General features: G+C 57.3%; 2 protein-coding genes across 3 annotated transcripts; both read right to left on the reverse strand.

The window, feature by feature from the left end:
* Window positions 1–1,096: 1,096 nt before the first annotated feature.
* Window positions 1,097–13,943, reverse strand: DENND4B (DENN domain containing 4B). The gene is made up of 27 exons (XM_079697007.1): window positions 13,612–13,943; window positions 12,754–13,006; window positions 12,432–12,501; window positions 12,063–12,232; window positions 11,746–11,990; window positions 11,232–11,298; window positions 11,077–11,135; window positions 10,765–10,909; window positions 10,314–10,489; window positions 10,059–10,159; window positions 9,065–9,280; window positions 8,378–8,523; window positions 7,938–8,077; window positions 7,719–7,845; window positions 7,093–7,299; window positions 6,620–6,748; window positions 5,603–5,792; window positions 5,199–5,366; window positions 4,550–4,938; window positions 4,264–4,386; window positions 3,894–4,063; window positions 3,671–3,812; window positions 3,202–3,438; window positions 2,550–2,667; window positions 2,293–2,458; window positions 2,140–2,204; window positions 1,097–2,039 (listed from the first exon to the last, which is right to left on the reverse strand). The coding sequence occupies exons 1-27, from the start codon at window positions 13,926–13,928 to the stop codon at window positions 1,894–1,896; spliced, it is 4,482 nt and encodes a 1,493-aa protein (XP_079553133.1). The 5' UTR covers window positions 13,929–13,943; the 3' UTR covers window positions 1,097–1,893.
* A 3,471-nt stretch (window positions 13,944–17,414) lies between these two features.
* On the reverse strand, window positions 17,415–26,933 carry CRTC2 (CREB regulated transcription coactivator 2; the record flags this gene model as incomplete). 2 transcript variants are annotated; one of them, XM_079696419.1, is made up of 14 exons in its annotated part: window positions 17,415–18,051; window positions 18,183–18,369; window positions 18,889–19,158; window positions 20,478–20,884; window positions 21,247–21,491; window positions 21,622–21,671; window positions 21,773–21,837; window positions 22,009–22,038; window positions 22,139–22,242; window positions 22,413–22,481; window positions 23,101–23,154; window positions 23,733–23,866; window positions 23,942–24,043; window positions 26,781–26,933. In XM_079696419.1, the coding sequence occupies 14 exons, from the start codon at window positions 26,931–26,933 to the stop codon at window positions 17,831–17,833; spliced, it is 2,091 nt and encodes a 696-aa protein (XP_079552545.1). In that variant the 3' UTR covers window positions 17,415–17,830. The 2 variants fall into 2 exon arrangements, with proteins under 2 accessions (XP_079552545.1, XP_079552546.1); XM_079696420.1 differs by having other exon boundaries at window positions 21,773–21,852.
* Window positions 26,934–27,159: the final 226 nt, after the last annotated feature.

Here is a 27,159-nt window from a genome sequence, read left to right on the forward strand (position 1 = left end):
CCCCAAAATTCTTTCTATAATTCCAGACGGTTCAGTGCACAGCTGGGCATGCTACACTCAACAGAAACTTATGTTTTCAGGAAGGAAGTCACTCAACTTTGCAGAAGGTTGTTGGGGATGATACAGGGAAAGTTTGATTCTAGGGAGTGAGGTCTGATCAGAACCTGGGGTGACATGAGGGTTCCCCTCTGAAGAAGGCATCTCCTAGTCCCTGGCAAAAACAGATGGCATTTCCTAAGCCCCTCCTTTGCAGCTCCTTTAGGACACTGCTCAAGTTAGGATGGGGACGCATCCTCTGGCTTGAAGGTCCCAGAATTCAGAAGTAGTATGGCTCTCTTCGTCCACTGATATCCACCCCCAGGAATTTGCGCTAGAGGCTCATGTAAGTTATTTCCTCCATTGATACTCCTGCCCTCCTTCCCCAAGATATTTCTGTTTTGTTGACTAATTCCCTTTGGTAATTGATTTTGCAGCTCTGTTAGGAGTGTTTCCTGTGTTTATTTCATTATATAGGAAAGAAAGGGAGAACTCCGAGTGGACCAAAAGGATTAGAAAAATGATGCCTGGATGCCTGATGCCCACACGCAGTGAGCGCCTTAATCCTTGCCCCTGTCTTCCTGGTGCTGTCCCCAGGCTGAGACCCTGGTTGGAAGAGTACTGCCTTCAACTAGAGCAACTAAGGAGGCCCTAGAATGAGTTCCAGGGCTCCCAGGATGCGTGAGAGCTGCCCTGTGGAGGTACTGGAGAAGTTGGGAGGGGGAAGCTGTGGGGAGAGGAAAGAAGGCAGAGATGAGCTCAGGGCCCCCAGAGAATGGAGTCTTTGTGTGGGGTACAGATGAGGGACAAGGGGGTGATTGTGTGGGAGGGCCGGAAGTACCACACAGACTGGCACCACCATAGCCAGCACCGGATTCACCCCTCTCCTGCTCCAAGAACTCCCTGTGCCCCAAGGGACCAGTACCAGACCTGGTCAGGGAAAGCAGTGTGTGCCTGAAGGCAGCAAGGGATGAAAAGGTGGAGAGGAGGATGTGCAGCCAGGAGAAAAAGTGAGGTATCCCCCACCATTATCCCAGACTCAGAGAACAGGAGGCAGAAGAAAAAAGACAGAAGCAGCTTTTACTATATTACATCCAACAAAACTTCGCAAGGAACAATCCTTATTGCACAGTCAGGGCCCTGGGTGGGTGAAGCATTCCCCAAGGTGGAGTGGACAGGAAGGATCAGGACTAGAGGGGCACCGATTTTTCCTAAGGGGACCCTGGGACTCCTCTAGCTCCCACCTCCTAACTTTCAAGGAGCTACAAACCACTGGACCATGTGGCCCCATTTCCCTTCTCTTTCTCACTGTCCATAAGAACCTCATAAGCAAGGGGGCTGTGGCTCCAGAATAAATAACTTAAAATAAAATACAAACACTAAGGTAGAAAGGCATGGAGAGCCTTGGGCTCCTTCGGCAATTCTAGGGAAGAGGGACCATCATTGGTGGGGAATGACATCCCTCCCTCCCATTCAGGGCAAAGGCTCAGTAGCTCTGTATCTTTCTAGTTGTTTTTTAAAACAAAAACTTATAAAATGACCAGGGCAGTGCAGATCTGTGGGTGCCCTGGAGAGGAGTTCCTGGTATAGGATGAGGCAGAGCAGAGATGTGCCAGCTCCCCCCAGGCCTCCTCCAACATCAACATGAGCACAGAGGGCAGGCTGGAGATAGGGGAATTGTGACTTTTGGTAACAGTGGGTCCCTCTTCCCACTGCCCCCATTCAGAGCCTACGGCTCGGCATACTTCCCAGCCTATTCCCAACTCCTCTATGAAAGCAACAGGGAAGCAGGTTATCTCTAGAATCCATTCTCCCTCACCTCCTCAGCCCAGGCTGGAGAAGGAAGCTTAAGGGTCCCTAGCATTCCAGAGGTGCTCCAAAATATTTTCGGCAGTCAATGGCCTTTGGGGTGGGCATCTGTGCCCGCCGCTGCCTCAGTTCCTCCTTGCCCATGCTGCTGGCCAGCTTGTTAAAGGCGGACTTGTACTTCTTGTCGAAGGCCACTAGGAAAGAGGGTGGAGGTAGGTCAGTATATTAGGATTCCAAGCTTCCACACCTGGCCCCAGATCCCTAAACTCCTCAGCCCCCTGCCTGCTCCCTCACCTATGTCCACGTGGTCCTTGCCCAGAGCAGCCAATGTCAGGAATAAGATCTCACGGTAGATGCCCCTGGAGCGGAGGCAAAAGAGTGTAAGTGAGATAAAGGGGGTATGGAGCCCGGGACCCACCAGGGACCTCTCAGATAGGAACACGATACCTCTGTAGGTGCAGGCCAGTGGGAGGGGGCCCTAAAGTTTCCAGCAGGAGCCCTATTGCCTTGTGCACCTCATTGAGACCGACGTGGCGCAGCACGGACTCCAGCAATGCTAGACTAAGGGATGCAGGTACTGGGCCTGGCCATACCACCCGCTGGGGGATCTGGCCTGGGTGAAAAAAAAGAAGGTAGCCAGGATTATTGAGCCCTCTAAGTCTGGGACCTTCCCCTTCCCATCCTAGGCCAAATACCAGACTTACTGTGGACCCTCCAGAGCACATAGAGAGGTGGGCAGCTATTGGGGTCAGGGGTCAGGACATCCCACAGCAGCCGCACCTGCACAGATGCTGGATCAGGCATTATCCAAGGAGATGGGGCCTGCAGGGAGCCAAGATAAAGGAGAGAGGCTCATGGGGTGGGAGGCAGGGGACAGGAAATGAACAGGCATTATTCCAAGAGACAGGAACATTACAGGACATAGCCAAAGAGAAGAGAGAAAGGAACTCTTGTTCCCCGTGGGAATGCAAGCTCTATGAGAGCAAGGACTCTGTTTTGTAACCTGCTACATCCCTAGTGCCTAAAACCCTGCCTGGAACCTAAAAGGTGCTCAGTAAATACTGGTGCAGTGAATAGAGCAATAAATAGATGAACATTAACAAATTATTGTCTGGGTACCAGGCACTACACTAGGTGCCTTAACAACAGCCCTTGGTCGGTGGGGGGCGCGGTGCGGCACTTATGCCATTTTACAGATGAGAAATTGTAGCTCAGAGCAGTGAAGTGAAAGGGCCGGGAGTCAAACCAGGTACAACCAACTCCAAAGCCTGTGCTCTTTCTATAGCACTGAAGACACAGAGGACTGAGAAACAGAGCTGGGAGATGAGGAAGCAGGGACCATATCAGGGAACTGACCTGGGGAGGTGGGGGGCCATCACAGGAGGCCAGCACCAGGCATGGCAGAATACTGGGCAGGCGTAGCCGCTGGAAATACCACAGAAGGTTCCAGAAGATGATGGGGTGAGCAGCAGGCAGCTCAGGCAACGCCAGCACCTCACTGCCCTCGTTCTCTACCAGCGACTCCAGTTCCTTACGCAGCACCAGGGGGCTCAGATATGCCCATGCCCCACTCTCAACACGCCGGGAGGTACCCTGTCAGGCACAAAGCGGGAGGGCAGTGGAGGGCATGTACCACGGCCCCATCCTCAGAGCCACAATCCCCACTGGGCCACCATGTCCAACAGCTTCTGGGACGTCCCTTGCCCTCAATGCCTACCTCCCCCCAGCACCACTGGGGCCACCCACAGGGCAACACACACACACACACACACACACACACACACACACACACACACAGCTCGTGCCCGTTTGGCCCAGCCCTTACCCCCACGTGTCCGTTGCAGAGCTGGGGCTCATCCAGGGCAAGGCAGAGCCTGCGGTCACTGAGCACAGGGCCTGGACCCCCAGGGACAGGAGCATCTTTGCTGCCACTGGCACCAGCAGAGGCAGGCTTGGGGCTGGGGGCACTGCAGCGAGATAGCAGGAGGGTCAGCCCTCGGATCTCCACCTCCCTGCCCCACCCACAGCACTCGCCCTGCTTTGGGCACCTTGGTCGGGAATCAAAGGTCTGGACACTGAGCAGGGGCACAAAGGGGCAGGTGCAGAAGGGACAGGTTGTGTTGAGGTTGGAGTCGTCAGGTGCCCAGCCAGCCATGATCTCCTCATCATACACCAGGGAATCACAGGCGCGGCACAAGGAGCAGCTAGACAGCAGGATCTGCAGGCAAGGAGACCCCGGGAAGCAGGCCCCTTTTGGCCTCTAGGCTCAGGAGCCTGTGCTCCTTCCCCAGCCCCTCTCATCTTCACATCCCAGCCCAGGCTCCTCCCACCTCCTCCCAACCCCTGCCTTTGACAGAGTGAATGGGTGTGGTGTATGTGTGTGTTCAAGCACATCTGCGTGGGAGGGGTTATCCTCACTTCCAGGGAAGGTGGCTGGAAGGATCCAGGGGTGTCACTGAGGCGCTCTGAGGAATGGCGAACGCTCACGCTGCTGAGAGAAGATTCTGAGAGGTCCCACTCACTGCCCAGAGAGGCTGAGCTCTGCCATTACATGAGAAAGCATAGTTAGCCACACCCATGCTCCTCTTCACCCGGGATGCTGGCTTCAGCCACCCCTCGAGGCCCTCTCTGGGCACTCCTGGTTAGCAGCTCCTCCCCAGGCCTCCTGGTGCTAAAGTGTCTGGACCCTCCCCTCACTGGCTACCTCGGATGCAGTGGATCCAGGGCGCTCCCGGGGGCGCAGAAGGCTGTCCATGGGGCTGCGGCGGGCTGGGGGAGGCAGGTCAGGGGGCAGCTCAGGTGGGGGAACATGAGAGGCAGGGGAGCGGCGGGAAGGAGTGAGCAGCTGTTGGAGGCGGGCACCCAGCCCTCTTCGGGGGGTGCTGGCCTCATCCTGACGCCAGCCAGCCTTGGACACCCGCCCACTTGGCCCTTGCAGGGTTTCAGTGGACTGGGTACTCAGGGCTGAGCCTGCGTCCCCTGGGCTGCCTCCAGGTGCCGGCTCCTCCCCGGTCAGGCTCAGGTCTGAGAGGCTTCCATCGTGCCAGGGCACAGGTGATCCCCGGGGTTCCAGTATCCCCAAGGCCTCTATCACTACAGGGCAGAAAAGAATCAGGGAAGATGGAGGCCAGCCCCTCCTCCAGGAACTGAGTAGGCACAATTCCTGGTTGTACAGACTCTGGCACCACAGCCCCCACCATAGTGACAGTCCAGGCAAGATTCCCTCAGCGCCTACAGTGCCCACCACAAAGCACCACCCGTCCATCCTGGCTCTGGCCTTCCCCTCTTTCACTGGCAAGTGGTCAGGGAAGCTGACGGGGCTGCGGGTTGGGGTGTGGGACAAGGGCACTCACTGTGGGCCACGCCAGCCTCCACAGTGGGCTGTGCCCCTCGGGCACTACCCAGGCTGCCACTCTTCACCAGGCGCCCCGTAGGCGAGGCAGGGTCCCTCAGGCTTCGCCCAGCCCAGGTAGTCTGGCGCTGAAGGGGGCGGGTAGGGGAGGGGCGCTCCAGATAGGGCTCTGTAAAAGACAGAGAGGGGGTTGAAAGGCAGCCAGCTAGAAACCCAGCCCCCAGTTCCAAAACAGAACTCCTTACGTGGACCTGGATTTACAGGGCTCCTCCCAGGCAGAACTTCATCTGTTTTGTTACCAGCCAAGTATAGTTTATCCACTCTGAGAACACCCAGTGCCAGCCACTACACCAGCCCCAGCTCTCCATGCCTATCCCCCTGCCCGTGTCACCAGCCCCTACCCACCTGTCTGGGAGCCGCCTGCCTCTTGTGCTGCCGTCTCTGCCTCCTCCTCCTGCTTCTGACGCTGCCACCGCTGCCGCCGTTCTCTCAAGGGCTGGCGGAACTGAGCAGCCCCCAGGACCACGTTCCGGAGCTTGGCCCAGCGCAGGCGCCCACCCGGTGTACCAGACGGCCACTTGCTTTCCAGCACGGCCTGCCAAGCACAGTGCCCATGAAGATGGCCTACTTCCATACCCTGGCCTCAGCCTGACGCCAACTGCCTGACCTGGAGCCCCAGGGACCACCTTCTCCTCCAGACATACTGCCTAGGACTGTCCTGCCAATGGCTCAGCCAGGAACAAGAGCCCAGAAGAGACAGTTGGCAGCTGCTACCCTGAGGGGTTCTAGAGGAAGCCAGAAGCAGTGGAGACAACCTGGATCCAGACTCTGCTGTTTATAAACTATGGGCTTTGAAGAAATCGGTTCATTTTTTTGGTCATTAGTTTCCTCATCTAAAAAACAGGAAATATAGGTTAGTATCACGGTTGAGGGCCTGAATTCAGGAAACATCGGCATGCCTGTGTGCATCTCCTAACTCCCTAACTCACTCACTGTGGTACCTCGGACAAGTCACTAAGCCCCTGCAACCTCATGGCCTCATCTGTAAGATGGGGACAATAATCATTCCACTTCATGGGGCTGTGGTCAAGATAAAATGACTTGATGTGGAAAATGTATTTGGAACAGTGCCTGGCACATTGGCTCCCACTATTAGCTATCATCAGGAGGTAGCAGTACTCGCCCAACCTCCTTGTCAGGGGTACTGTGGGTGAAAATCCAAGCAGCCACGTATGAGAAAACCGTCTGTAGGTGCTAAGGCACTAGAGGAGCACAACGGGTGACAACGGTGACAGGACCTTGTTGGATTGTATGGGCCCGACCTCCAAGGAGAGGGGAGAGCAGCAGGTGCCAGGGAGCAGCATCCTCCCCCCACACACACCCAGCACAGGCTTCCATCCCCCCCCACCCCAAATTAGGTACCTTGTTATAGTAGCCGTAGGTGATGGTGTTGGGCACGATGCCTGCCCGCCGCATGTCCAGCATGACCCGCACGGACAACACGGGCTGCCCATAGTGTGAGCAGAGCTGCATCAACACCCGGTAACACACCTGGGCCAGGAGACACGTAGGATGAGAGCGGACTCGCTCCCAACCCAAATCCTCAAGTCTCAGCGAGCACCCTTCTCCAGCCTCCCCAATTCTCACAGACTTCACTGGCCCCTGGCAGCTCCTGGGCTTGCCTCAGAGCCACCTACCCTTCCTGCTGACCCTGCCACCCTGCAGTCTCTACTGCTACACCCTGAACATGCTCATTAATTCAGTGAATGTGATGGAGCACCTGCCCAGCTCTCAACTTGTGTCCGTGCTCCCCATCTGCTTTCCACGGTCACCAAGTTTCCCTCTCACAGCCCCCATGCCTGCACAAGCCCCTGGGACTGGGCGTGGGTGCCCACCTCGTCGGGCAGCACCACCTTGCGGCTCTCCATCTGGCGCAGCACCTGGTAAGCCGTTTGCAGTGCCCGCACCCTGGAGGGCGCCGACCGCACATAGGCAGGCAGACACAGGAACCACAGCCCATAGCAGTGGCCCAGCAGGCACTGGGCCCAGAGCTCAGGCACAGCTGCTGACTTCTGCGCCATCCGCTGCGCGATCTTCATCTCCTACATAGGGCAGGGGACACACCTGGGTGAGTACAATGCCAGGGCAGGGCAGATCTTAAAATAGTGTAGGAGAAGCAGCACCCTCCCTGAGAAGGGTCTGTGCACTGACAAGGCGGGAGAGATGCTGCACACACTGCCCAGGATCCCCAAGCAGAGATGCCTAGCTTGAGCTTGGGCAGGTGCCCTGGAAGAGGCAGCAAGCCCCTGGTTTCCCAGAGTGCTCAGAAAATGAAGATGAGGATGATGACAGTGGTAACAATAGCTAATATTTCATGTGCCTTTTATGTGCCAGACATAACTGAAACCTTCCAACGACCTTACAGGGTAAATACTATTAGACCCATTTTACAGATGAAGAAACTGAAGCAGCAGCCCTTGGCCTGAGCCAGATGCCTCTGGGGGGCCCACCTGCGGGTTACCTGTTTGGTACGGCGAGGGGCAGGACTGCTGGGGGCACTACGGGATGGACCTGGCACAGGCAGAGCCCCGGGTTGCTCTTGAGGAGACTCAAACAGCTCAGCCCGTAGTTCGGGGAACCCATCGTAGCTGGAGGGGCAGAGAGAGGCAACATCAGGAGCAGTCGGCACTAAGTCAGCCTGTGGGGCCTCACAACAAGTGAGGGGACAAGAGGCTCTCACCAGTACTGGGGGGTAGATTCACTGCCCTCTGGCACCGGCGGCTCCTCGGGAGGTGTGATAAAGACAGTGAGCTCACTTCCCGACAGCTCCTCCAGCTCCACCAAGGGTGTTGGCTCCGGCTTCTCCTGCTCTGGGTGGACCTGGAGCAGGATGGTAAGAGAATGAGCATCTCGCAGGAAAGCACAGCCACAGGGAAGGAGGTAGTGGGTCAAGATTCCACCAAGGCCCTGGAGACAGAGCTGGGGGATGGAGTGAGGAATGGGAAGACGGTATGTCTATGAGGCCGGTCACGTATGCTGCATAGGCTGTGCCCTGTATAACTCCAGGGGCACCATCCCTGCCACAGATGAGATGTAGAGTGTTTATACCTGGGATAACAGAGACTGCCAAGAGGAGAGCAGAGGGCAAAGGGCATGAGGAGAAGGGATAATGCTCAATACCTTGTCAACACAAGAGTCAAAGAATTCCAGGGCAGCATGCCGAGCAGAGCCAAAAGAACATTCCTCAATGAACTGCGAGAACATCTGTGTGTGCAGCAGCTGGGAGTACAGCTTGTGGCTGGAGCGTTCCCGGGATTTGAGGAAGCCTGACGAATGAGAATGGGGCAGAGAGGAAGGTTACCAGGGGTCCCTACCACAGGCACCCCCTTTCGAACCCTTTTCTTGGCTCCCTGCCAACTTGGCGTCCAAGGCCATCAAAGCCATCCCCTCTTTGGCCCCTCTGGCACCACTACACCACACGCCAAGCCGAGCAGCTCAGCTACCCCAGCACCACAGTCCCATGGAATCCCTCCCTTTTATCTGTTGGCACCTAGGACCTCAGACTGGGGAGTCTCCAAGGGAAGAGAGTTTCGCCCATGGGGGCGGCTCACCCCAGGCGTCACTGTGTCCCCACCAAGCCCAGGGCTTCCCAGAGGGCAGGGCCACAGCTGGTTCATCTTTGTACCCTTATCCCCTCTCCAAGCCCAGAAGAGCATACAGCTCAAAGCTGGTGCCCACAAAAACGTGTCCTGAGTGAAGGAACAGGAAACTGTGTGATTCCCCGTCCCCTTGGGCTTCCCCATGGAGCCCAGCCCCTGGCCACCCCTCCCGTGACCCCCTCCCCAAGCAGAGACAGGCCCCCTTTACCCTGCAGGAAGAAGAGGTTGTCGACATCACGAGACCCCTCAGAGGGGGCCTGGGTGAGCGGGCGCAGGAAGTCCCGGTAGCCCTTGAGCAGGCAGGCCATGAAGCGGAGGAAGGCTCCCTGCACCTCGCGCTCCAGCCGGGCCCGGCGGCCGCACACTGCCTCATAGTCTGTCAGCAGGAATTCCAGGGAGGCCTCCTCCTCGGGTCTAGTATATGCTGGGGACCAGGGCAGCCTGAGAATCAGGGCCAGCACCCGTAGGGCTTGCCTCAACCCTGCTCTTCACACAGAAGTCACTGTTGGTACCCCACCACCCGCAGGTCCTAACAGACCTGGTACCAATAGTAACTAAAAAGTTACCTTCAGGGACTTCCCTGGTGGCGCAGTGGTTAAGAATCCGCCTGCCAATGCAGGGGACACGGGTTCGAGCCCTGGTCCAGGAAGATCCCACATGCCGCGGAGCAACTAAGCCTGTGCGCCACAACTACTGAGCCTGCGCTCTAGAGCCCACGAGCCACAACTACTGAGCCCGTGCGCCACAACTACTGAAGCCCACGTGCCTAGAGCCCGTGCTCCTCAACAAGAGAAGCCACCGCAACGAGAAGCCTGCGCACCGCAACAAAGAGTAGCCCCCGCTCGCCGCAACTAGAAAAAAGCCCGCACGCAGCAATGAAGACCCGATGCGGCCAAAAATAAATAAGTTAATTAATTAATTTTTTTTTAAAAAGAATTTACAAAAAAAAAAGTTACCTTCAGGTAACCGTTTCCAGCCTCCCCAATGACAAGCTCAACCTCCCTGACATATTCAGGAATATTAATGTGACATGCGCTTCCCTCTTGCTTAAACTGGAATTTGAATTCCTCTCACTTCCACCAAATGAAAGCCTAACTCCTCTAACCTCCTCAAGTAAGGTCAGCTCTCCACAGGCCTCCCCAAACTGGAGGCTTAAGGTCAATGACAGTTTCCAGCCTCCCACCCCCACCCACGCTCCTCACTCTGATCCAGCTGCTGGTACAGGTTTGTCAGTGTAGCCAGCAGAACCTTGTAGGGTCTGCGGGGCAGGATCCGAGGGGAGAGGGGCTTCTTTTCCTCAGTCCTGTGAGATGAACAGAAGGAAGAAAGGGTGATGGGGCTCCTCGCCAGCCTTCTCCACGTTTTGCCTGAGGCTCCTTTTGAGCAGGTACACTGCATACACCAGCCCTCTCCTGCCCCCACCTCGAAACCCCGTGGACAAGACCCAACCCTCTTACTGGAAGAGTGTGTTGGTATCAAGATCAACACAGATGACATCCGCAGGCGGGTCATGCAGATCGAAGTAACTGGAGTGGATACCCACGATGAAGGGCACAGGGGCGCTCAGCACGTCTGCCAGCACTAGCGGGCACAGCGGAATGTAGGGGCACTGCCAGTGCAGCGGGAAGATCATCTAAAGCATCAGGGAGTGAGGACCAGTGAGCAGGGCGTAGGGGCAGCAGGAGAGGGGGCCTTGGCCCTGGGGGGTGGTGCCTGTTGAGAGAAGCTGTGGGAGTTGGGCTCCAAAGAAGAGCTCCTGACGGAAGCTGTATGTCCTGTAGGTCGTGCCCAAGGGTAAAAGGCTGAGGAACCCTCCCCAAGAAAAGAAAAGTAAGGAGAATCTAGGTAGAGACTGGGGCATCAGAAGGAACACTCTAGGCAAGGCAGTCTGGGCACGGTAGCACTCACAGAGACGAGGGCCTCGCAGACGCTGGTGAGCAGGTCCGGCCGCAGTGAGTGGACTAGTAGTTTGTGCTCCGTGAGCACAGCCAGCAGCAGCGTGATAGCCACCTCAGGGCCCAGGCTCTGCAGCAGCTGCAGGAAGCTGGCACCACTGCGGGCAATGCCAAGGTGGGGGAAGAGTCAGCAGGAGGCCTTTCCCTAGTCACTGGGCACAGACACCACCTGGGCCCAGCCTGCATAGACCTCAACACCTGTGCCCACCTGCCTGGCACCTACCATGTCCTTGGTCATCAAAGCCCCCCCAACCTGGGCACATACCTGAGGGGCAGGGGTGAGGATACAGGCTGGCAGAGGAGCAGGTTGTCATAGGGAGACATCTGGGAGACAGAAGAGCCACAGGTCAGGATGGTGAAGACTAGCCCCTGGCAGTTCTCCTCCTCCCATCCAGCCCCAGCCTCAGCCTCAGCTCTCACCTGCACCAGGATGCGGGGTCTCTGTGGGGAAGGGAAGGGGACATTGTGAATGAAGTGGGAGATGTGCCTGGGGGAGAGAGGGGTCCAGTCAGAGGCAGACTCCCAGTCTACTTCATTCAGCCACATTTGCTCTTCTCCTTCACCTGTCCACAAAAGCCTTACTCCTCCCTGAGATCCACCTTGAGCCTGGTGTCAGCCATCAGAGCCTCCATTATGTACAGCATTTATGCAAATCAGAAAAGAGATTCCCTCTGGGCCTGCATAGCCCCTGGCCAGGACTTAGCTAACAAGTGTAGCCTGGATTTCAGGCCCCACTCAGCCCCTCAGCCAGGGGCACTTTTGCAGTGGACCAACTCTCCAGCCACACACTACAGCCCCATCCCCACTCCTCTGCCCACCCAGGTCCCCACTCCCCCCACGCCCCCCACCGCTCCAGCCTAATCTCGTCCATCACTCCTGGCCTCCCGAGATCCCCTCATAACCCTTCCCAGTGTCGGGGAAGTTTCGTGCTCACGCTTCCAGGGGCAGGCGGTGGGGGCCTGAGATGGAGTAGCGGTAGAGGAAGGTGAGGAAGGCGCGGAAGGCAGGGAAGGCAGGCCAGCGGGACAGCACAGCGATGGCACGGCGGCTGCGCACAGCTCGGCCCCCCAGTGCCCGGCCCCGCTCCACGGCGCTCAGCAGGCCCAGGGCCCGCGCTTGCCGCTCCGAGAGCCTGGTCCTCGGGAACGCCTCGTAGAACTGCAGGGCAGCACCGTACACCTGGCAGGGGCAGAGGGGCAGTCAGGCGGGCCCTGTGGAGCCTGGACCCCTGACCACACTCTGCACACCCACCTTATCACCAGCTGCACCCGTGAGCACAAAGGTGGAGAAGACGGGCACGGGGTACTTGGTCTGGGCAGGCCAGCACTCGATAGTGGCCCCCATGGGCAGGCAGAAGACGGGCACTGACTCGGGCAGCGGGAACGCCTCATTGTCCTCCTCTGGGTAGCGGCCCAGCAGCTCTGCACCCCCGGCAGAGTGGGGGTACCCAAAAGGAGTAGGGTCCATCAGACTCCAGGGGAAGGAAGCAGGGGATCCCAGAGAAGGGCCAAGCGGCAAAGGGGAAGTGAGTTCTGTGGACACTGAAGGTACCAGCCAAGAGGCACCAGGGCAGAGGGACACAGAGGGTCAAGGGGTTGGAGAGACAGAGGGGCTACTCACCTGCCTCATACACCAGCGTGTTGGCCTTGGCCAGGCCCACCTTGTAGCACAGGTACACTGCTGGGCCCCACTGCCCCAGAAATGGCAAGAGACAAGCAGACACACAGCTAACAAAGGTTTCTGGGGTTCATTTTCTCCACCACCCCTACGTGGTCTTTGTCTTTATAACTCCCACTAATCCCAGTCCCCCAAGACGAGTCACGCCTCTGGGCCCCACCCTGCCGTTAGACGCCTTGGTCCTAGGATACCCTTTGTGCCCAGGGTCCACACCGTCACACAGAGATGGTGCAGGTCTCAGTTTCTGGCTCAGGGCCCTACTCACCATGCCAGGGTTGAGGTTGTGGGGCAATTGGCAGTAAGTATGAGGCGTGACCTCGCCCTTGCTGGGCAGCACCAGGCAGAGGTCAGTGATGCCCAGGGCATGCAACCCTGCCCCCTCTGCTGCCCGCCGGTAAGTGAGGTAGGTGCGGGGGTGCCCAGGGCCTGGAGGGGCCAGGTTGGCTGAGTGGCTGTAGGGTGTCGTAGCTAGCACTTGGAAGCCAGGCTTGAGACGCTCCTTCCCCTCATACAACACCCTTGGCACAGAGAACAGAGAGAGATGTCAAAAGTCCAATACAGAGGAGAAAGACCCCAGTCCTGCTAGGTCTGCCTACCTAGTCCTACCTACTCAGCCTCGTCAAACCCCAACACCAGGGCCCACTTCTTGCTGAACTCTGCCCTCCAAAATCCTGTGCCCCTCTTCTGCCCTTGGCTCTACTTCTTGATCAGTAACAATTCCTCAAACCTTCCATGGTTCTCAAGCTCATTAATAAATACTAGGAATAAAAGCTACCATTTATTGACTGTGTGCTAAGTCCCTTATATGGATTATCTCATTTAATCTTCTCAACCACCCTATGAGGAGGTATTATTTTCCCCAATTTACAGATGAGGGAAAAGGCCCAGAGGGGCTCAATAACCGGCCTAAGGTCACATAGCTAGCAAGTAGCAGCACTAGTTTATGCACCCAAATCTGTGTGCGAACTAAGTACGCACAACTTCAGGCCCTTCTCCCTGGCCTCTAGCCCACTCTCTTCCCATTCCCATTGCACATCCCTCATCCCATACCCCTACCTCTCCCTGCCTCACCCCAGATCTCCTCCCAGCCTCCCTTGGTGCCAGCATGGGTAGGTGCACACACCCCAGCTCAACGAGGGGGGGCCTGTCACGCCCCCTCCGGTAGCAGATGACTGGTTGAGTTCCACCCAGGAGCCCAGCACTGAGTTCCAAGGGGTGGCCCCCGGCAGAAGCCTGGATGCATGTGTAGCCCTGGGGCACCTCCTCGCCCAGGGCCCTAGTGATGACTGCCACATCTGTGATGGGCTCAGCTGGCCGGGGAGGGCGAAGGGGCCCGCTGGGTTCAGGAACCCACGTTTCCTCAGGCATGGGTGCTCCGTTCCCTGCAAGCCCAGCTATCACGAAGTAATCCACCAGCCGGGGGGGCCGCTCCTCCGCCATGGCCCCCCCCTCACTCACTGCATCTGGAATGGTCAAGTGGGGGAGAGATGAAGCAAGGAAGGCTGGTGTTGCCATGGCAACCAGGGAGTCCCCCTCTTGCTTCCCTCCTCTTCCTAGTCCTTTCAAGGAAAAGCAGGATCAGTGGTCAGCCAATCCTAAACTCTCCCGCCTGTGACATCACCAGGCCCTCACAGCCCACCACAGCTCCTTAAAGAGACCAGGACCCTCCCTCTTGGTGGTACCAGCCCTCTTCCCAAAGAACCCAAACTCCACTCCACCGCACACAGCTAACCTGGGCTCTGACATCATAGTTTCTGTATCCCTTTTAAAGACCCCACCCCGCTTCACTCCCTAACATAACAGAGATCAGTCTTTTCTGTAATGGCCTGCAATGACATCATTCCTTCTGGCCATGACATCATGCCAACTTTACATTCTTTTTATGGGTTTCTGGCCTTCCTACTCTAGTTGATATTCTAAGAACCTCATGAGCCAGCTAATATTCTTAAAGAGCCCACTTCTAGGTTTCTGTGAGGACTCCACAAAACCCAGTCCTTAAGCGTCTTTTCATCAGACTCAAGTGTCCTTTTTTCCTAACTTAGCTCCACTATCTGACAAAAAAACCCACTGCCCTCCAACCTCCAGGATCCTTAGGTATCCCCAGTTAAGTCCAAAGCAGCAGTGGGAGACAGTCCCAGCAATCCCCAAGCCCTCCTCCATGGAGCCCAGAGACAGAAACAGGCTCACAACGGGTCTTCAGTAACTCTTCTCACCTGCCTTCATGGCCCAACCCCAGGGAGTAGGAGCCCCAAGGGTCCCGGGGTGCCCCAGGGTGCAGAAGCTGGGAAAGAGCTTGGTGGGTGGCTTGCAGCTGAGGACCGAAGGCGTGGGGGCCGCTTCAGAGGGGAAGGGAGGTGACTTCCTGAAACAGCGGAGGGGAAGCTGCAGCTCAGCGGAAGCCAGCCTATGGGTGTGAGAGTGTGTGTGTGCGCGTGTGCTGGGGGGGGGGGGGGGGGGTACCGTTGAAGGTGCCAACACAGCATCATTCCAAGTTGGAACCTTAGACTAAAGGACCCGGAGCAAGGCAGAGGAGGCTCAGACTGGATCCAGGATGTACAATCCTACCTAACCTCCCACCCTTGCCAAGAGAAGAGGGGGCAAAGGAATCTCAGTAGCCAAGCTGGCTCTCCTTAACCTGGCCTCTGGCCACACACAATACACACACCAACTCCAGCTTAATTTAGTCTCCGCATCTGCGAAGTGAGGCCAGGAGTTAGCGTCAGCCTCCTGATTTAGCTCTGGGACACAGCCCCATGCCTCGTCCCGTGCTGGCGAATGGGAGCCCTATGCCCTATGCCCAAGGCAGCAGCGGGAGCCATGAGGTTGAGACCAGCAGAAGAGCGAGTGGCCCCCATCGGCAGGACCTCCGCACCCGGGCCTCTCCTCACCGAGCCAGGGAAGAGTCCTGCAGAAGGCAGCCCTTTCTCCCTGGGGAACGCAAGGGGCAGGGGCGCCACTCCGGGTCGCAACGCCCACAAGCCGGGCGGCGGGAAGTTCGCGTTGGGGCAGAGGGCGCGCCGAGCGGGAGGAGGCTGAGGAAGGAGCAGGAGGGCAGAGAGGAGCAGGCGCGCAGGCGGCCGGAGACATGACGGCAGCAGCGCCGGCCGCCGCGTGACCCGAGCGGAGGGAGGGGTGCTCGAGCTCTAGGACCCGCGGGCGCAGGAGGGGTGCAGGGCGCCGGGGCACTGCTAGCTAACTCCGGGCTGCGCCCTCCCCTCCACTTTCACTTCCCCAGGAGAGAGGAACCGGAACCAGATGTGCAGCGCCGGAGAACAGCTGGGGGAGAGCCCCCGCCCCGCCGGCGCTCCCTCCCTTCCTACCCCGCCCCCCGCCCCGCCCGGTCCAGCCCCTACCTGCCTGCCCCGCGACGCCCCCGCCGGCCGGCCCGCGGGCGGGTGGCTCGGAAGGCGGGTTGGCGGGCCGGCGGGCGGCTCGGCTACCCGGCCCCGGACATGTCGCACCCGACTCGGGCGCCGCTCCCGCCGGGGTGACGAGTGAAGGAAGAAGAAGCGGCCGAGGGCGCCGGGGCGCGGGGCGCCGTGGAGGGAAATCCGGGCGATCCCAGCGTCCCCGCCGCGCTGCGCCACGCGGGGACTGTGCTGCCGCGCCGCTCGCTCGCGCCGCACGGCCCTTCCGGCTCCCGCTGCGCTGGGGGCCGGGTGCTCCTCCGCGCGCCCCGCTTTCTCTGCTCCCCCCACCCCCCCTCCCCCCTCCCGGACCGCGGGCTCCGCGGCTCCCCCCCACCCCCAACCTCCCGGGCCGGCGGCCGTGACCCTGGCAGCGCCTGCCCAGCGCCCGACCGCCTGCAGCGCGACCTCTGGCGGCTGGGAGGGCCCCTTGCACCCAGGCGGCTTCCCACCAACCAACCATTGCCGCAGGAACCTGACCCCGACCCCGACCCCTGAAGTCTGGGGCGCACTTCCGTCCCACCCTCGGTCCTACTCAGATGTGGCTTTCCTGCCTGGATGAAGGCCCTGAAAGCCTAGTTTGCGGAGACCCAGGTGGCTGCCCCTACTTCCAGGTTTAGGGCACACTGCATTCCCTTCCAGCCTAAGCCAGAAGCTCTCAGTTCTCTTTTCTGAAAATGACAACAGTTTTGGAAAGAGGAAGAGGAGAGGCCAGGACTGTAGAGTGTGGGAGAGCAGAAGAGGTGGGGGTAATGGAGAAGGGGCACAAACTACTCTTCTGTGCTGCATGGAGGAGAGAATAGAGGGCAGAAGCTCAGATGGTCAGAGGGCTAGCAACCCAAGCCAGAAAGAGGAAACCTCTTCAGAACAGGTTAGCACTCAAGCATCTGAATGAATGAGTGGAGAAGAGTGGGGAGGGTGAAGTGAATTCATGCATTGTGAGGGGGCAGGAATGAGACCTAGGAGCATGGGGTCAGAGGCTGGCCAGGTATCACAGCTAACTTCCAGGTCCTCTGGGCTTAAAGGGCCATAAAGAAGAGGGAGCCAACCTGAGACCTACCTGGCGTCAGTAGTTTTTAAATCCTCTCTCCTTGGGAGCCTTAGCACTGAGGCCAGCTACCCCCAAGAAAACTGGTATCATTCTACCATAAAAATCCAGAGCCGAGAGCTCAGCCAGCAGTCACCTCTTCATCTCCTGACTCACTGCCAGGCCCTCAGGGTTGAGAAAGAGCAGTAACTTGTCTGGCCAGTCACAGCGCCTGTCCCCTGATGCTGCAGCAAGGCCCTGGACAGATGAGAGGGCGCATGTGCTGCCCCGGGGGCCTGTGCCCAGCCTGTACCCCTATGTCCAATGCTGAGTACAAGTTCTGAGCTTCGGGGGCCCCTCCACAAAACCACATGGTGTTGAAAAAACGCAAAAAGCATACAGATGAGAGGGCCCGTGCCCCAAGAACTCCCTCGATCCCGACCTGCATCCCCAACAGTAGCCAACGACACCAAGGGTTTGATATGATTTTTTTATTAACATAATATATTTAATAAAAAATAATATCCACTCTGGCTCTCTCCTCCATTGCAAGGGGAAGAGTGGTGAGGAGGGGCTGGCACTGCCCACCCCTAGGCATCCGGACAAGCCCTGCCTCCAGGGCTCCCCTCTACCCCCTGCTTTCCAACAGGCTCTGACCTCCAGACAGACGGTTCAAAGTTACAAGTGCTTTAGGCCCTCCCTTGAGCTCCCCCAAGCCCCATCCCTTGTGCAGAATTCAGGGGCCACCTGGACAAACCCCTTGCCTTTTCTCATTCTTGGGATCCTCCGTTCATGTTAGAAAGAGGATCTGGGGGCAGAGAGTGAAGTCTCTACTGGCCAGGGGGAAGGGAGGAAAGGGACAGTGATGGGGGGACAGGGCCGAGAAGAGGGATGTCGATGAGGTGCCCTCACTGCAACCGGTCACTGCGGAACGAGTCCTCCACAGCAGGGTCAGGCAGCAGGGCACAGGGGTCGCTCAGCATGTTGAGCCCCTCCAGGCCCAGCGGCTCCATGCGCAGCTCCTCCTCCAGCCCCAGCCCCAGCTCCAGCCCAGCTGCTGACACCTCAAAACCAGGCACTCCAGCCAGGGCCGCTGAAATCTCCTTAGAGAAACCGGGGGAAGGGTCTCCTGTGTGGGCAGAAGAGAGGAGTGAGGACCCCATGCCTTGCGAACTCTCCCAAGACGCCCTCAGTCTCCTGCTGTGCCACCAAATGTATCACGCCCTCCTTCCAACCCCCATCACCACCCACACCTCTTACCTGTGAGGATGATGTTAGGCCCTGAGCCATGGCGGGAACAGTGGGTTAAGTTCTGGTGGTTGAGGGCATGGGGGTCCTGGGGGCCACTCACTGGCCCCTCACCCCCTAAAAATCCAGGCCCTTCGGAAAAGCCAGGGGGATCCAGCGCCAGGCTGGTTGATGGGTTCTCCATGCTGAACTGCTCCAGCTATGGACACACAGACAGGCCTTGAGAAAGTGGGCTTCAGAACAGGGTGGTCCTGCCTGCCTTTGCCTAGCTCTGCTAACACATCCTCTTTGCCCAGTAATATTCATACACCTCCCCCTACCCCACCCCGCTTCCCACCTCCACCATGGGAACAAAAGCAGAGACAGCGGGAGATGGCCACAAGCACAGCGACAGAAGTGAGCACGGGGCCCAAAGTAGGTGTGGGCACCGTACCTACTGGGACAGAGCATGCGCGTGCCAGGAAGACAACGGGTCAAAGCGGTAGTCGTCAAAGAGCAAGCTGCACGGAGGTAGCTGGGGGAGAGGGGCAGGAGTCGGGGTCAAATGCAGGAAGGGAGGAGCCCCAAGTTGGCGGTACTGTGTTACCTGGGGGCAGGTAAGAAGCCTCTCCCCGACCTAGATCTCCCAGTTCAAAATGCCCCCCTCGATACCACTCAGGCTCTTTTGGCCCACTCCCAGCCCCTCCCCTGCTTCTGAGCTAGGGACCCGGGTACTCACGTTCCCCAGGCTGAAGTCACTCATCGGCCGGTGGTAAGACTGTTGCCCATGCCCACTGGGGCTGGGGGGGTACAGCGTCCCATAGTGCAGCTGCCTGCCTGGGGGCTGCCCACCAGAGGGCTGCACTGAGCAGGCCTGAGAGGGCAGCCCTGGCTGCTGCAGAGGCTTTGGGGTGGGTGGCTGGGTGGGTAGAACCAAACTTGGGGGACTGTACGGGTATGGAGGCAGCCGCTGGTCACTGGGCAGCTTACTGGTGTCCAGGGCGACGCCCTGAAGAAAAGCGAGGAGAAAGGGGGAAGCTTACCCCTCAACGTGCCCCCTGAGAGGAGCTCTTTGTCAGGGCTTCCCACCCTTTTAAGCTGCGACCATTGTCAACACAAACCCAAAAGCGTTCCATTGGGCATCTCTGGGGTGCGACTACTCTCAAAAATGCGTCTCAGGATGAAAGTGACTGAGAGAGGTTAACACAAGGATAATTTTGAATCCACTCTAGGAGTCAACTATTCCTAAACCTTGGTACTTTAACTACTGTTAGTAATCAACTACTTGTGACACACCTCACAAGGGACTGATCACACAACAGTGACCTTGAGAATGGCTGTTCTAAAGCCTTGAAGAGGCCAGAGGGACTGTGAGAGGAAGGAGGGAGGAAGGAGGGAAGCTAGGCTTTTACTCCAAGTTCCCAGAGAGCAGAGCCCTTGCTGGCCTGACCTCAGTCTTTCCTACAGAAAAGGGGACCTGCATAAAGATGGAACATAGAACACACATTCCAGGGAAGAACAACAGAGAAAGGAAGGGGAAGTAGGGCAGAGGAGAGGGAAGAAGAGCATTAGGGTGAAAGAAGGGGAGCAGAGATAACAGAAAAGGGGAGAAGTATGGGGAAGGAGAGAAGAGCTAAGAATGTTAACACTGAGGAAAAAACCCTAAACCAAGAATTTTTAGTAATGGTCCCAACTCTTCCCTAACATGCTGTGTAAACTTGGACAAATTACTTTCCTTCTGGTCCCCAGCCACCTCATCTGTGAGATGAAGGGACTGGGCTCCATCCTCTGACAGTCTCTGACTCTACGAAATCTATGAAAGAAGGAGAGGAGATGGGAGAGCGGATGGGACAGGATGGAGGCAGGAGAAAAAAGACAGACAAGGAAAGAAGGATAGGAACAAAAAAGAGAGAAAAGGGAAAGGACAAGCTATCATTTGTCGAGCGTGCACCTGGGCTAGGCATGGTGCTGTGTACTTTCCGTATGTGATTTCCTTTGATTCCTACATTGCTGTCCTGGTTTTATAGATGAGGATGCTGAGGCTCAAAGAAGTTAAATAACTGTCCAAGGAGACTGCTAGTAAGAGGTGGGGCCAGGATTTGAAATCAGAAAACTTAACCCCAGAGTTTGCATTCTTAAGCCAAGAGGAAACAAGGTGGATAAGAGCGGGGCAGGCAGAGGACAGAGGAATGCAAGGGGATGGATGACACCAGGAGTACAGGAGTTAAGAAGAAGAGGTATTTGAGGAAAGCATGGTGGGAGGGAGAGAACTTGGCAGGAGAAGGAAGGGAAGGGAGACAGACATGTAGGGAAGGGAGCCACGCATACCTGAGTGATGGAAGACAAGGTGGGTGACATTGTTGGCGAAAACTGTTTGGGCAGTTGCTGTTGGGACCTTCTGGCGTCGGCTGGGCCCGCGGGCAAACTCAGGGGACTGAGGGGCACACGGCGGTGGCGGGGGGAGGCCCCAGGGGTAGAAGCTGGGTAAGGGGGCGCACCCAGCACCGGAGATGAAGCAGAAGAGGAGGAAGAGGAGGAGGAGAGGGCCGGGGCGCTGAGTGAGGGGTGACCCAGGGAGGTGGTGGGCAGTGCATGGCGGGCCAAGGAGGAGGCAGGCAGTGAGGGGTGACTGTGGGAGCCCTGGAGCTGGGGCTGAGGACTGCTCAGGGAAGCCTGGAGGTTGGGATTGCTTAGGGAAGACTGCAAGGATGGGTGGCTGAGAGGTGAATGAAGTCCTGTAGGCACAGACAAAAAACCAGAGATGCCAACATTACTGATGGGAACTGGGCCCCTTTCTGCCCAGAATGGGTAGCAGTGGCCAGACTATGGAAGCGGCAACACAATGTCCTCCCTACTCTGTCCCTGGAAGTCAGGATGGCATTGCCCGCTTGGGGGTTGCTCTCCATCTTCTTTCTAGGAAAAGCCACACCTACCAGTTCTCACTGGCAGAAAACTGCTGTGAGGGAATCCTGGGGTACACAGGTGAAGGGCTGGTGTGGGCAGTCACAGGAGAATCCCAAGGTGCTCGAGCCTCCCACCCCTTCATCCCTCCAGCTAGAAAGCACCCCAGGGACACACAGCCAAGACAGCCACTCACCTGGTGCATCATAGCCTGGGCCCAGGCCCAGGCCCCTGCTGATGCCCAGGTGGGTCATGGTGTGGGTCAAATTGGAGGTACTGTTGCCCCCACTCAGGCTGGGGTAGACTGTCTCCTCTGGGTCCAGGGGGGTGGGCAGCGGTGGGGGAAAGTGCAGGTTGGTGAGGTCAGGTAGGGAGCCTCCCGTGTTCATGGCAGGTGGGAGGACAGGCACAGTGGCAGGCTGGTCAGGAGATGGAAAGATGCTGGGGAAGGAGAGGAAAAGATGTAAATGGGGGTGGGGGGCAGTGGTCAGGAAAGAGCAGAGATCAGCATTCCACATTTCCCTTTGCTTCCCTCCTCCACCCGCTCAGCTGACCTCAGAGAGATACATACTTAATTCCGGGGACTTCACAGGACCGAGGTCGGGAGGAGGATGAGGACAGCTGAGGAAAGAAGGAAGAAGGTGGCAAATGAGGACAGAGCTCAGTGGAGGACCCTGAAGACCCGCCCCCTGGAAAGAAGAGGGACAGCGGGCCACGCCTACCTTCTTAGCATCCCATGGTTTCAGCAAATGCTTGTCATCTGGCAAGTTCTCCTCAATAGCAGGGACTTGAAAGAGAAAGACTGGTGATGAGAGGGTTGAAGAAGAAGGCAGGACAGGAAGCAGACGCAAGTGGAAGGGCTCCCACTCCCTGGCCCTGAACAAAGCTCCCAACATCAGCCCAGAGATTCTCTGGCATTCAGTACCCCCACGTATCAAATGCGGTGAGGAACACATACCTTTGGAGTCCATTTCGCCATCCAGAAAACCTGCAAAGGATACGGTAGAGCTGGCTGCAGTGCCCACTTGCCTACCTGCTTCAAACAAAAGCTCCACGGCTACTCCCTCCCCTGGGACACGGCCACTTACCTCCGCGGCGGCTGGGCAGGACGCTGGGGGGTGCAGGGCCTGGATAAGTGTCCTGAGGGCTGGGGTTCATCACACTTGTGTGAAGGGCAGAGTCAGAGCTTGTCCTGTGGGGGGAAAAGAGATGAGCTGGCACCTGTGACAGTCTTCCTGGTCCTCATGCCCTGCTCAGTAGGGGAAAACACTAGCTGGGCTGGGACAGGGTGGGGTGAGAGAGCAGGGCCCCAGAAACTACAGATAAGAAGAGATGTGGCCTAAAGAAGGCAAGGGCCATCACCTGTTAAGTGCAGATGGTAGTCGAAACAACTGCCCCTTCTCTGCAGGGAAATTGCCCCAGGGCATTGTCCTGGGATGGAAAAACAAAGTGATGAGGAGGAAGGCTAGCAATGGACCAGAGGGCAGGCATGGGGGTTGGAAAGTGTGGGGCAGCCAAGAGGGCTGGGCACCCAGGATCATCATGCCTCTTTCTTTCTGGTTCTGCTGATATCTGTGATCCAGGAACCCTCTCCCCAGACAACCTAGGAGATATGGAAATAACTCCTCTCTGCCAGGACAAGCTGAATAGGAATCTTGGAGCCCAGCAACTGTGCTGGGTATAAGTCTTAGGGATGAGATGGACAGGGGAAGGGTTCAGAAACCTGAATGCCAGAACACTGCACCTGGCACCCACTCTTGACAGGAGGCAGCCATTTTCACCTGCCACCCTACCATTCTCCACCCGCCCCCACACCCCAGCTGCCATTAGTCCTGCTCTGGCTGGACTGGGAGGCTTGGCCACACGTGTCAACATGGCCAAGACTGGACTCTGACCCACCTACTCCACCTACCCCCACCCCTCCCAGCCCTGCCATTACGGGAGGAGGCACTGCTGAAAGCCTGGCCCAGCAGGCCCTAACCCAACCCCAGCTCCCGCCAGAGACAAGTCAGAGAGTGGGCAGGAGATCCTGCCCGCCCTGGACACTGACCTCCGCCAGCTGGACTCCGGGGGAGGAGATAAGTAGGCAGGACTATAGGGAGAGCTGTCAATGTGAAGAACACCAGTTAAGGGAAAAAGTGAGGAGGGGGTGGACGGGAGAGAGACCAGATGAGAGAAAAATAACAGAAGGCAGCAGATGAGCTGTTTCAAGAAACAAACACCTTTCTCCTCCTCTACAAGGAGCAACAATAGGGGCAAAGGATGGAAGAGAAAAAGGGAATCAGGCCTAGAGAAGCTGGAAAATATAGGTGAATATCTAGGCAGGGCTTGGGGGAGACAGGTCTGTGGAGGTCTCTGAGACTGAAAGCTAAGAACAGAAATGTGAGCAGGAGGGAAGCAAAATCCCCGTAGCATGAGACATACCAGGGAGCCCTGCCTCTAGCAGCCAAGAGCAAGCTGAAGTGAGGATGGTCAGTGCCAGCCAGAGATGGAGGACACAGTCTCAGGAGGGGCAGCTCCCTGTCACAGGAGCCAGTGCTGAAACACGCACCAAATGTCACTTGTCAGGGAACCTGGGTAAAGGAGAGCTCCCGCAGGATGGCACTGGACAACACTTCAGGTCCCTTTTCCTACCATGAGTTCCTGAGGAACCCCACCCCACTGCCCTCCAGACTCCGCAGCCCCTCAGTGAAGGATATGTGGCGGGGGTAGCGACGAAGTGGGGACACCATTCTTCGGGGATCTCGCTGCACCCGTTCCACCAGCCCGTGGTGCCGAGTGCTCCGGGATGAATCCAAAGGGGAGTGGAGGGGGCTCTGCCAAAAGAGACAGGCAAGTCAACAGAGGGAGCTGCGTGAGAGCCTGCGCTCCCCCCGCTGGTGTCCACTCACCTGGAACTCAGCCAGGCCACAGCCAATCTGGTTCACGTTGGGCAGAGAGCCACCATAATGGGAGCTCCTCGTGTATGCCAGTCGCAGTTTTTGGGCCTGTAACTGAGACATGTAGGACAAATGGGAATGTCAGGGAGGGTCCTGAGCACTGTTCCTGTGGCCATCCTTGCCATCCCTGTCTCCAGGACACGCTACTATTGCTGCTGCTTTTAAGAGACCTGCCAGAAGAAAAGCCAGTACTGGGGAGAAGGTCCACTGAGACCTGGTGCAAACAATCTGCCCTAGCTCTTCCTCAGGCTGCCCCCATCAATGCTATCACTAATGCCTGGCGTCACCCTGCCAGGTGGAGCCTGATACTCTGCTCAGGGCCTGTCCTAGTCGGCATCAGTCTAGACAGAGTCCCTGAGGGGTTGCCAGGAGCCCCTAGACTAGTCACATGGGTTAACTCCTGGGGAAGGGTGCCTATTAGGCACCTCTGCTTTCCCTTCCAGATGCGTCCAGGACTAACTGGAAGACAAGGGAAGGGCCACAGGTGGATGCCATAGAGCCATAGCTGCCAGCCTCTTTCCTCCCCACTCTGGAGGGTGGGCACAAGCTTCTGGGCTCTGCCATTTGCCCAGCCTCAGGAAGGCTACACAGAGCCTGTACCTCCCAAACTAGAACAACTAAGGAATGATGGCTCTTCTAACTGGAAAAACAGTGCCAAAACAAAGAGGCATTCTTCTACCTAGTCTTAAAGCCCCTGAATTGGTAGGGGAGCCTGGAGAATGGGGGTGAGAAAAGCAGTAGCCCACTCCAGCCTGGCCCAGAGCTGTCTCCTTGGCCTCATCCTCACTTTGGGGAGATACATCTGGCACTGGAGTAAGACACCACAACCCTCAGCCTGGCATGGTTTTAGTCTGCCTAAAGGTCTCATGTCCCTCTGTGAGAGGTGAGCACCTACTTCTAAGACTCAGCTACTGCCACCCCAGTCAAATAAGGAGACCCAGGGCAGCTGATGAGTGGTTAAGATTCTAAGAGCTTCCAGGGGTCACACCGTTGTGCATAGGCCAACAACAGAACTGACTTTCTGTTCCGAGAGGTCAGTCCAGTGAGTTTAGCGGGCACTAGGCTGACCTTTGGGCCACTTCAAGACTGCTACTAATATACATGATAACCCCAGCTTCCAGGAGTATAGGCCCCAAAGGCCACATCTGCCTCAAATGAGACCTCCCAGCTGGCCAGATAACAGGCTGAGCTCCAGGTCTCTAATCCCTAACTTTAGATTCTTGGGTCCCCAGGCCCTGGACATGTATGCCCACTAGATTTTTTTATGTGCAGAAGAAAAGTTACCCAACAGGGGCAAGGTGAGTGGAGGGGACCTTTTGACAGACCAAGGCACCACAAAGAAAGAAGGCCCAGTTTTGAGCTTTTGTTTGTACCTATAAGCCCTAAGATCCCACTATGCCTCTGCTGTCAGATGGAGGTCAGCCTCTTGCCCACCTTCCTGCCTCTGCCCCCACTTTGATCAAAAGCTCCTAAAGGGGGGACAGTCCACAGTTAGATCATGATCCTCACGGTGGTTAGAGGGGGTTATGCACACACACACACACACGATTTGCTTCCCCACCTAACTTTCTCTGTTCTGACTCCCAAAAACTAGGACACATGGTCTCTAGAGACTCAAAAGAGTAAAAAACACAAAAAAGACTAACAGAGTCAAGGGAGACACACACAAAAATACAACCGGAGTTACAGTCATAGGCAGGTTCAATCAAAGGCAGTCAGACGAGCAGAAAGAACTTGGAAATGTGGTATTTATGTTAGGCCATCCATCACCCCTTAAATTCCTTCTAGCTCCCTGCCATAAGGGATCACTGCAATATCCTCACCTGCTGTTTTGAGAATAATGTGTCCCTAAATTAGGACTGCATACCAGCTGGGCAAACTCCCACCCCTCTCTCTCTCTGACATCCAGCCCTGGGAAGCAAGAAACCAAGATCAGGGGGCTTCAGAAGCAACGCCGCCAGGATTCCTTCTTTCTGGAACTTCCCAGGAATGAATATTCCCTACACACAGAAGACCCTCCAAGGCACCCCATAACTGACCCACAAAACAGTCATCTCCCTAGAAAGTTCAGCTAACCATCAGGTTCCACATAACCTATAGCCAACTGGTTACCCCCTTTCGTGATCCAAAGCCCTATCTCTCCTCCAAGGCGGCCAAGGCAAAATACCACCAGTCTGTGAGCAATGGACCTCACCTTCATTCACGTCAGGAAACCACAAGTAATATTTGAAAAAGGAAGCAAAGGGACGGGACGCAGGAGGGGACTTCCTGCCCCACTATACCCAGCGCTGCCGTTCAAACCACTCAAGGGGCCCTTTCCCGGAGATACTAACTGCCGAGTGTAGCACAAGGCAGAGGGACCAGATGAGAGGAGATCACCAACTGAGAGGAGCCAGACTAGGGCAAGCAAGCCATCCCCCAACCCCATAACCCAACATAGAAGATGCTTCAGCAGAGTCCCTGAGAGAACTCAATCAGAGATGCACAAGGACCACCCACCTCCTACCTCCGCCGGGCTTCGGGGACCATCTCCTCTCTCTGTCCATTCCTGCCTCACTTTCTCAGTTCCCATTCGTTCCCAAACCCTCCAGCCTCTCTGGAGTTTCGACCTCTTCCCGCAAAACCCGTCTTCCTGCCCACCGGCCCTCCACCCGTGCCTCCCAGACGGCGGCGCCCGCTACCCCGGCCGCGTTCCGCCTCTTTCGCTGCGGCTCCCGCCCCCGCCCCGCCTCTCGGCTCCCCGCTCAAGAAGTGCTCTGCTCCGCTCCCGCTTGCCGGCGCGGCCCCTCACCCGGGTGGAGCCGATGTCCATCATCACCTCCTCGAAGGCCGCCGTCTCCTCGGCCTGACGCTGCTTCTGCAGCGCGATCTTCTCACTAAACTTGCGCGGATTGGAAGCTGAGGCCGTGGCCGAGCCGGGCCCGTTCGCCCCCGACGTCGCCATCTTCCTCCCCCGTCCCTCCCCGCCACCCTCCCAATACAAGCCACGGCCTCCGCCGCGGGCCCCGGCCCGGCTCTTCCAGCCGTAGCCGCCGCCGCCGCCGCCGCCGCCTCAGCAAGCACCGCGAACCCGGCCTCAGCCTAGCCCTGACCTGCTGCGCGCGGGGACCGCCGGGAATTATAGTTTGTTTACGTGACTCCTTCGCAGCCCCAGTCACGCAATACGGGAG

Source organism: Hyperoodon ampullatus (assembly GCF_949752795.1).
Source record: "Hyperoodon ampullatus genome assembly, chromosome: 2".
NCBI lineage: Eukaryota > Metazoa > Chordata > Mammalia > Artiodactyla > Ziphiidae > Hyperoodon > Hyperoodon ampullatus.

Bases quoted from the DNA above. Each gene is read 5' to 3' on its own strand.
- DENND4B (XM_079697007.1), bottom strand. From the start codon at position 13,928: ATGGCGGAGGAGCGGCCCCCCCGGCTGGTGGATTACTTCGTGATAGCT. The intron at 11,136-11,231 runs GTGAGAGCTGAG...TCTGTCTCCCAG, and splicing joins GACCCCGCATCCTGGTGCAG to ATGTCTCCCTATGACAACCT. The intron at 3,813-3,893 runs GTGCCCAAAGCA...ATCTCGCTGCAG, and splicing joins ACCTTTGATTCCCGACCAAG to TGCCCCCAGCCCCAAGCCTG.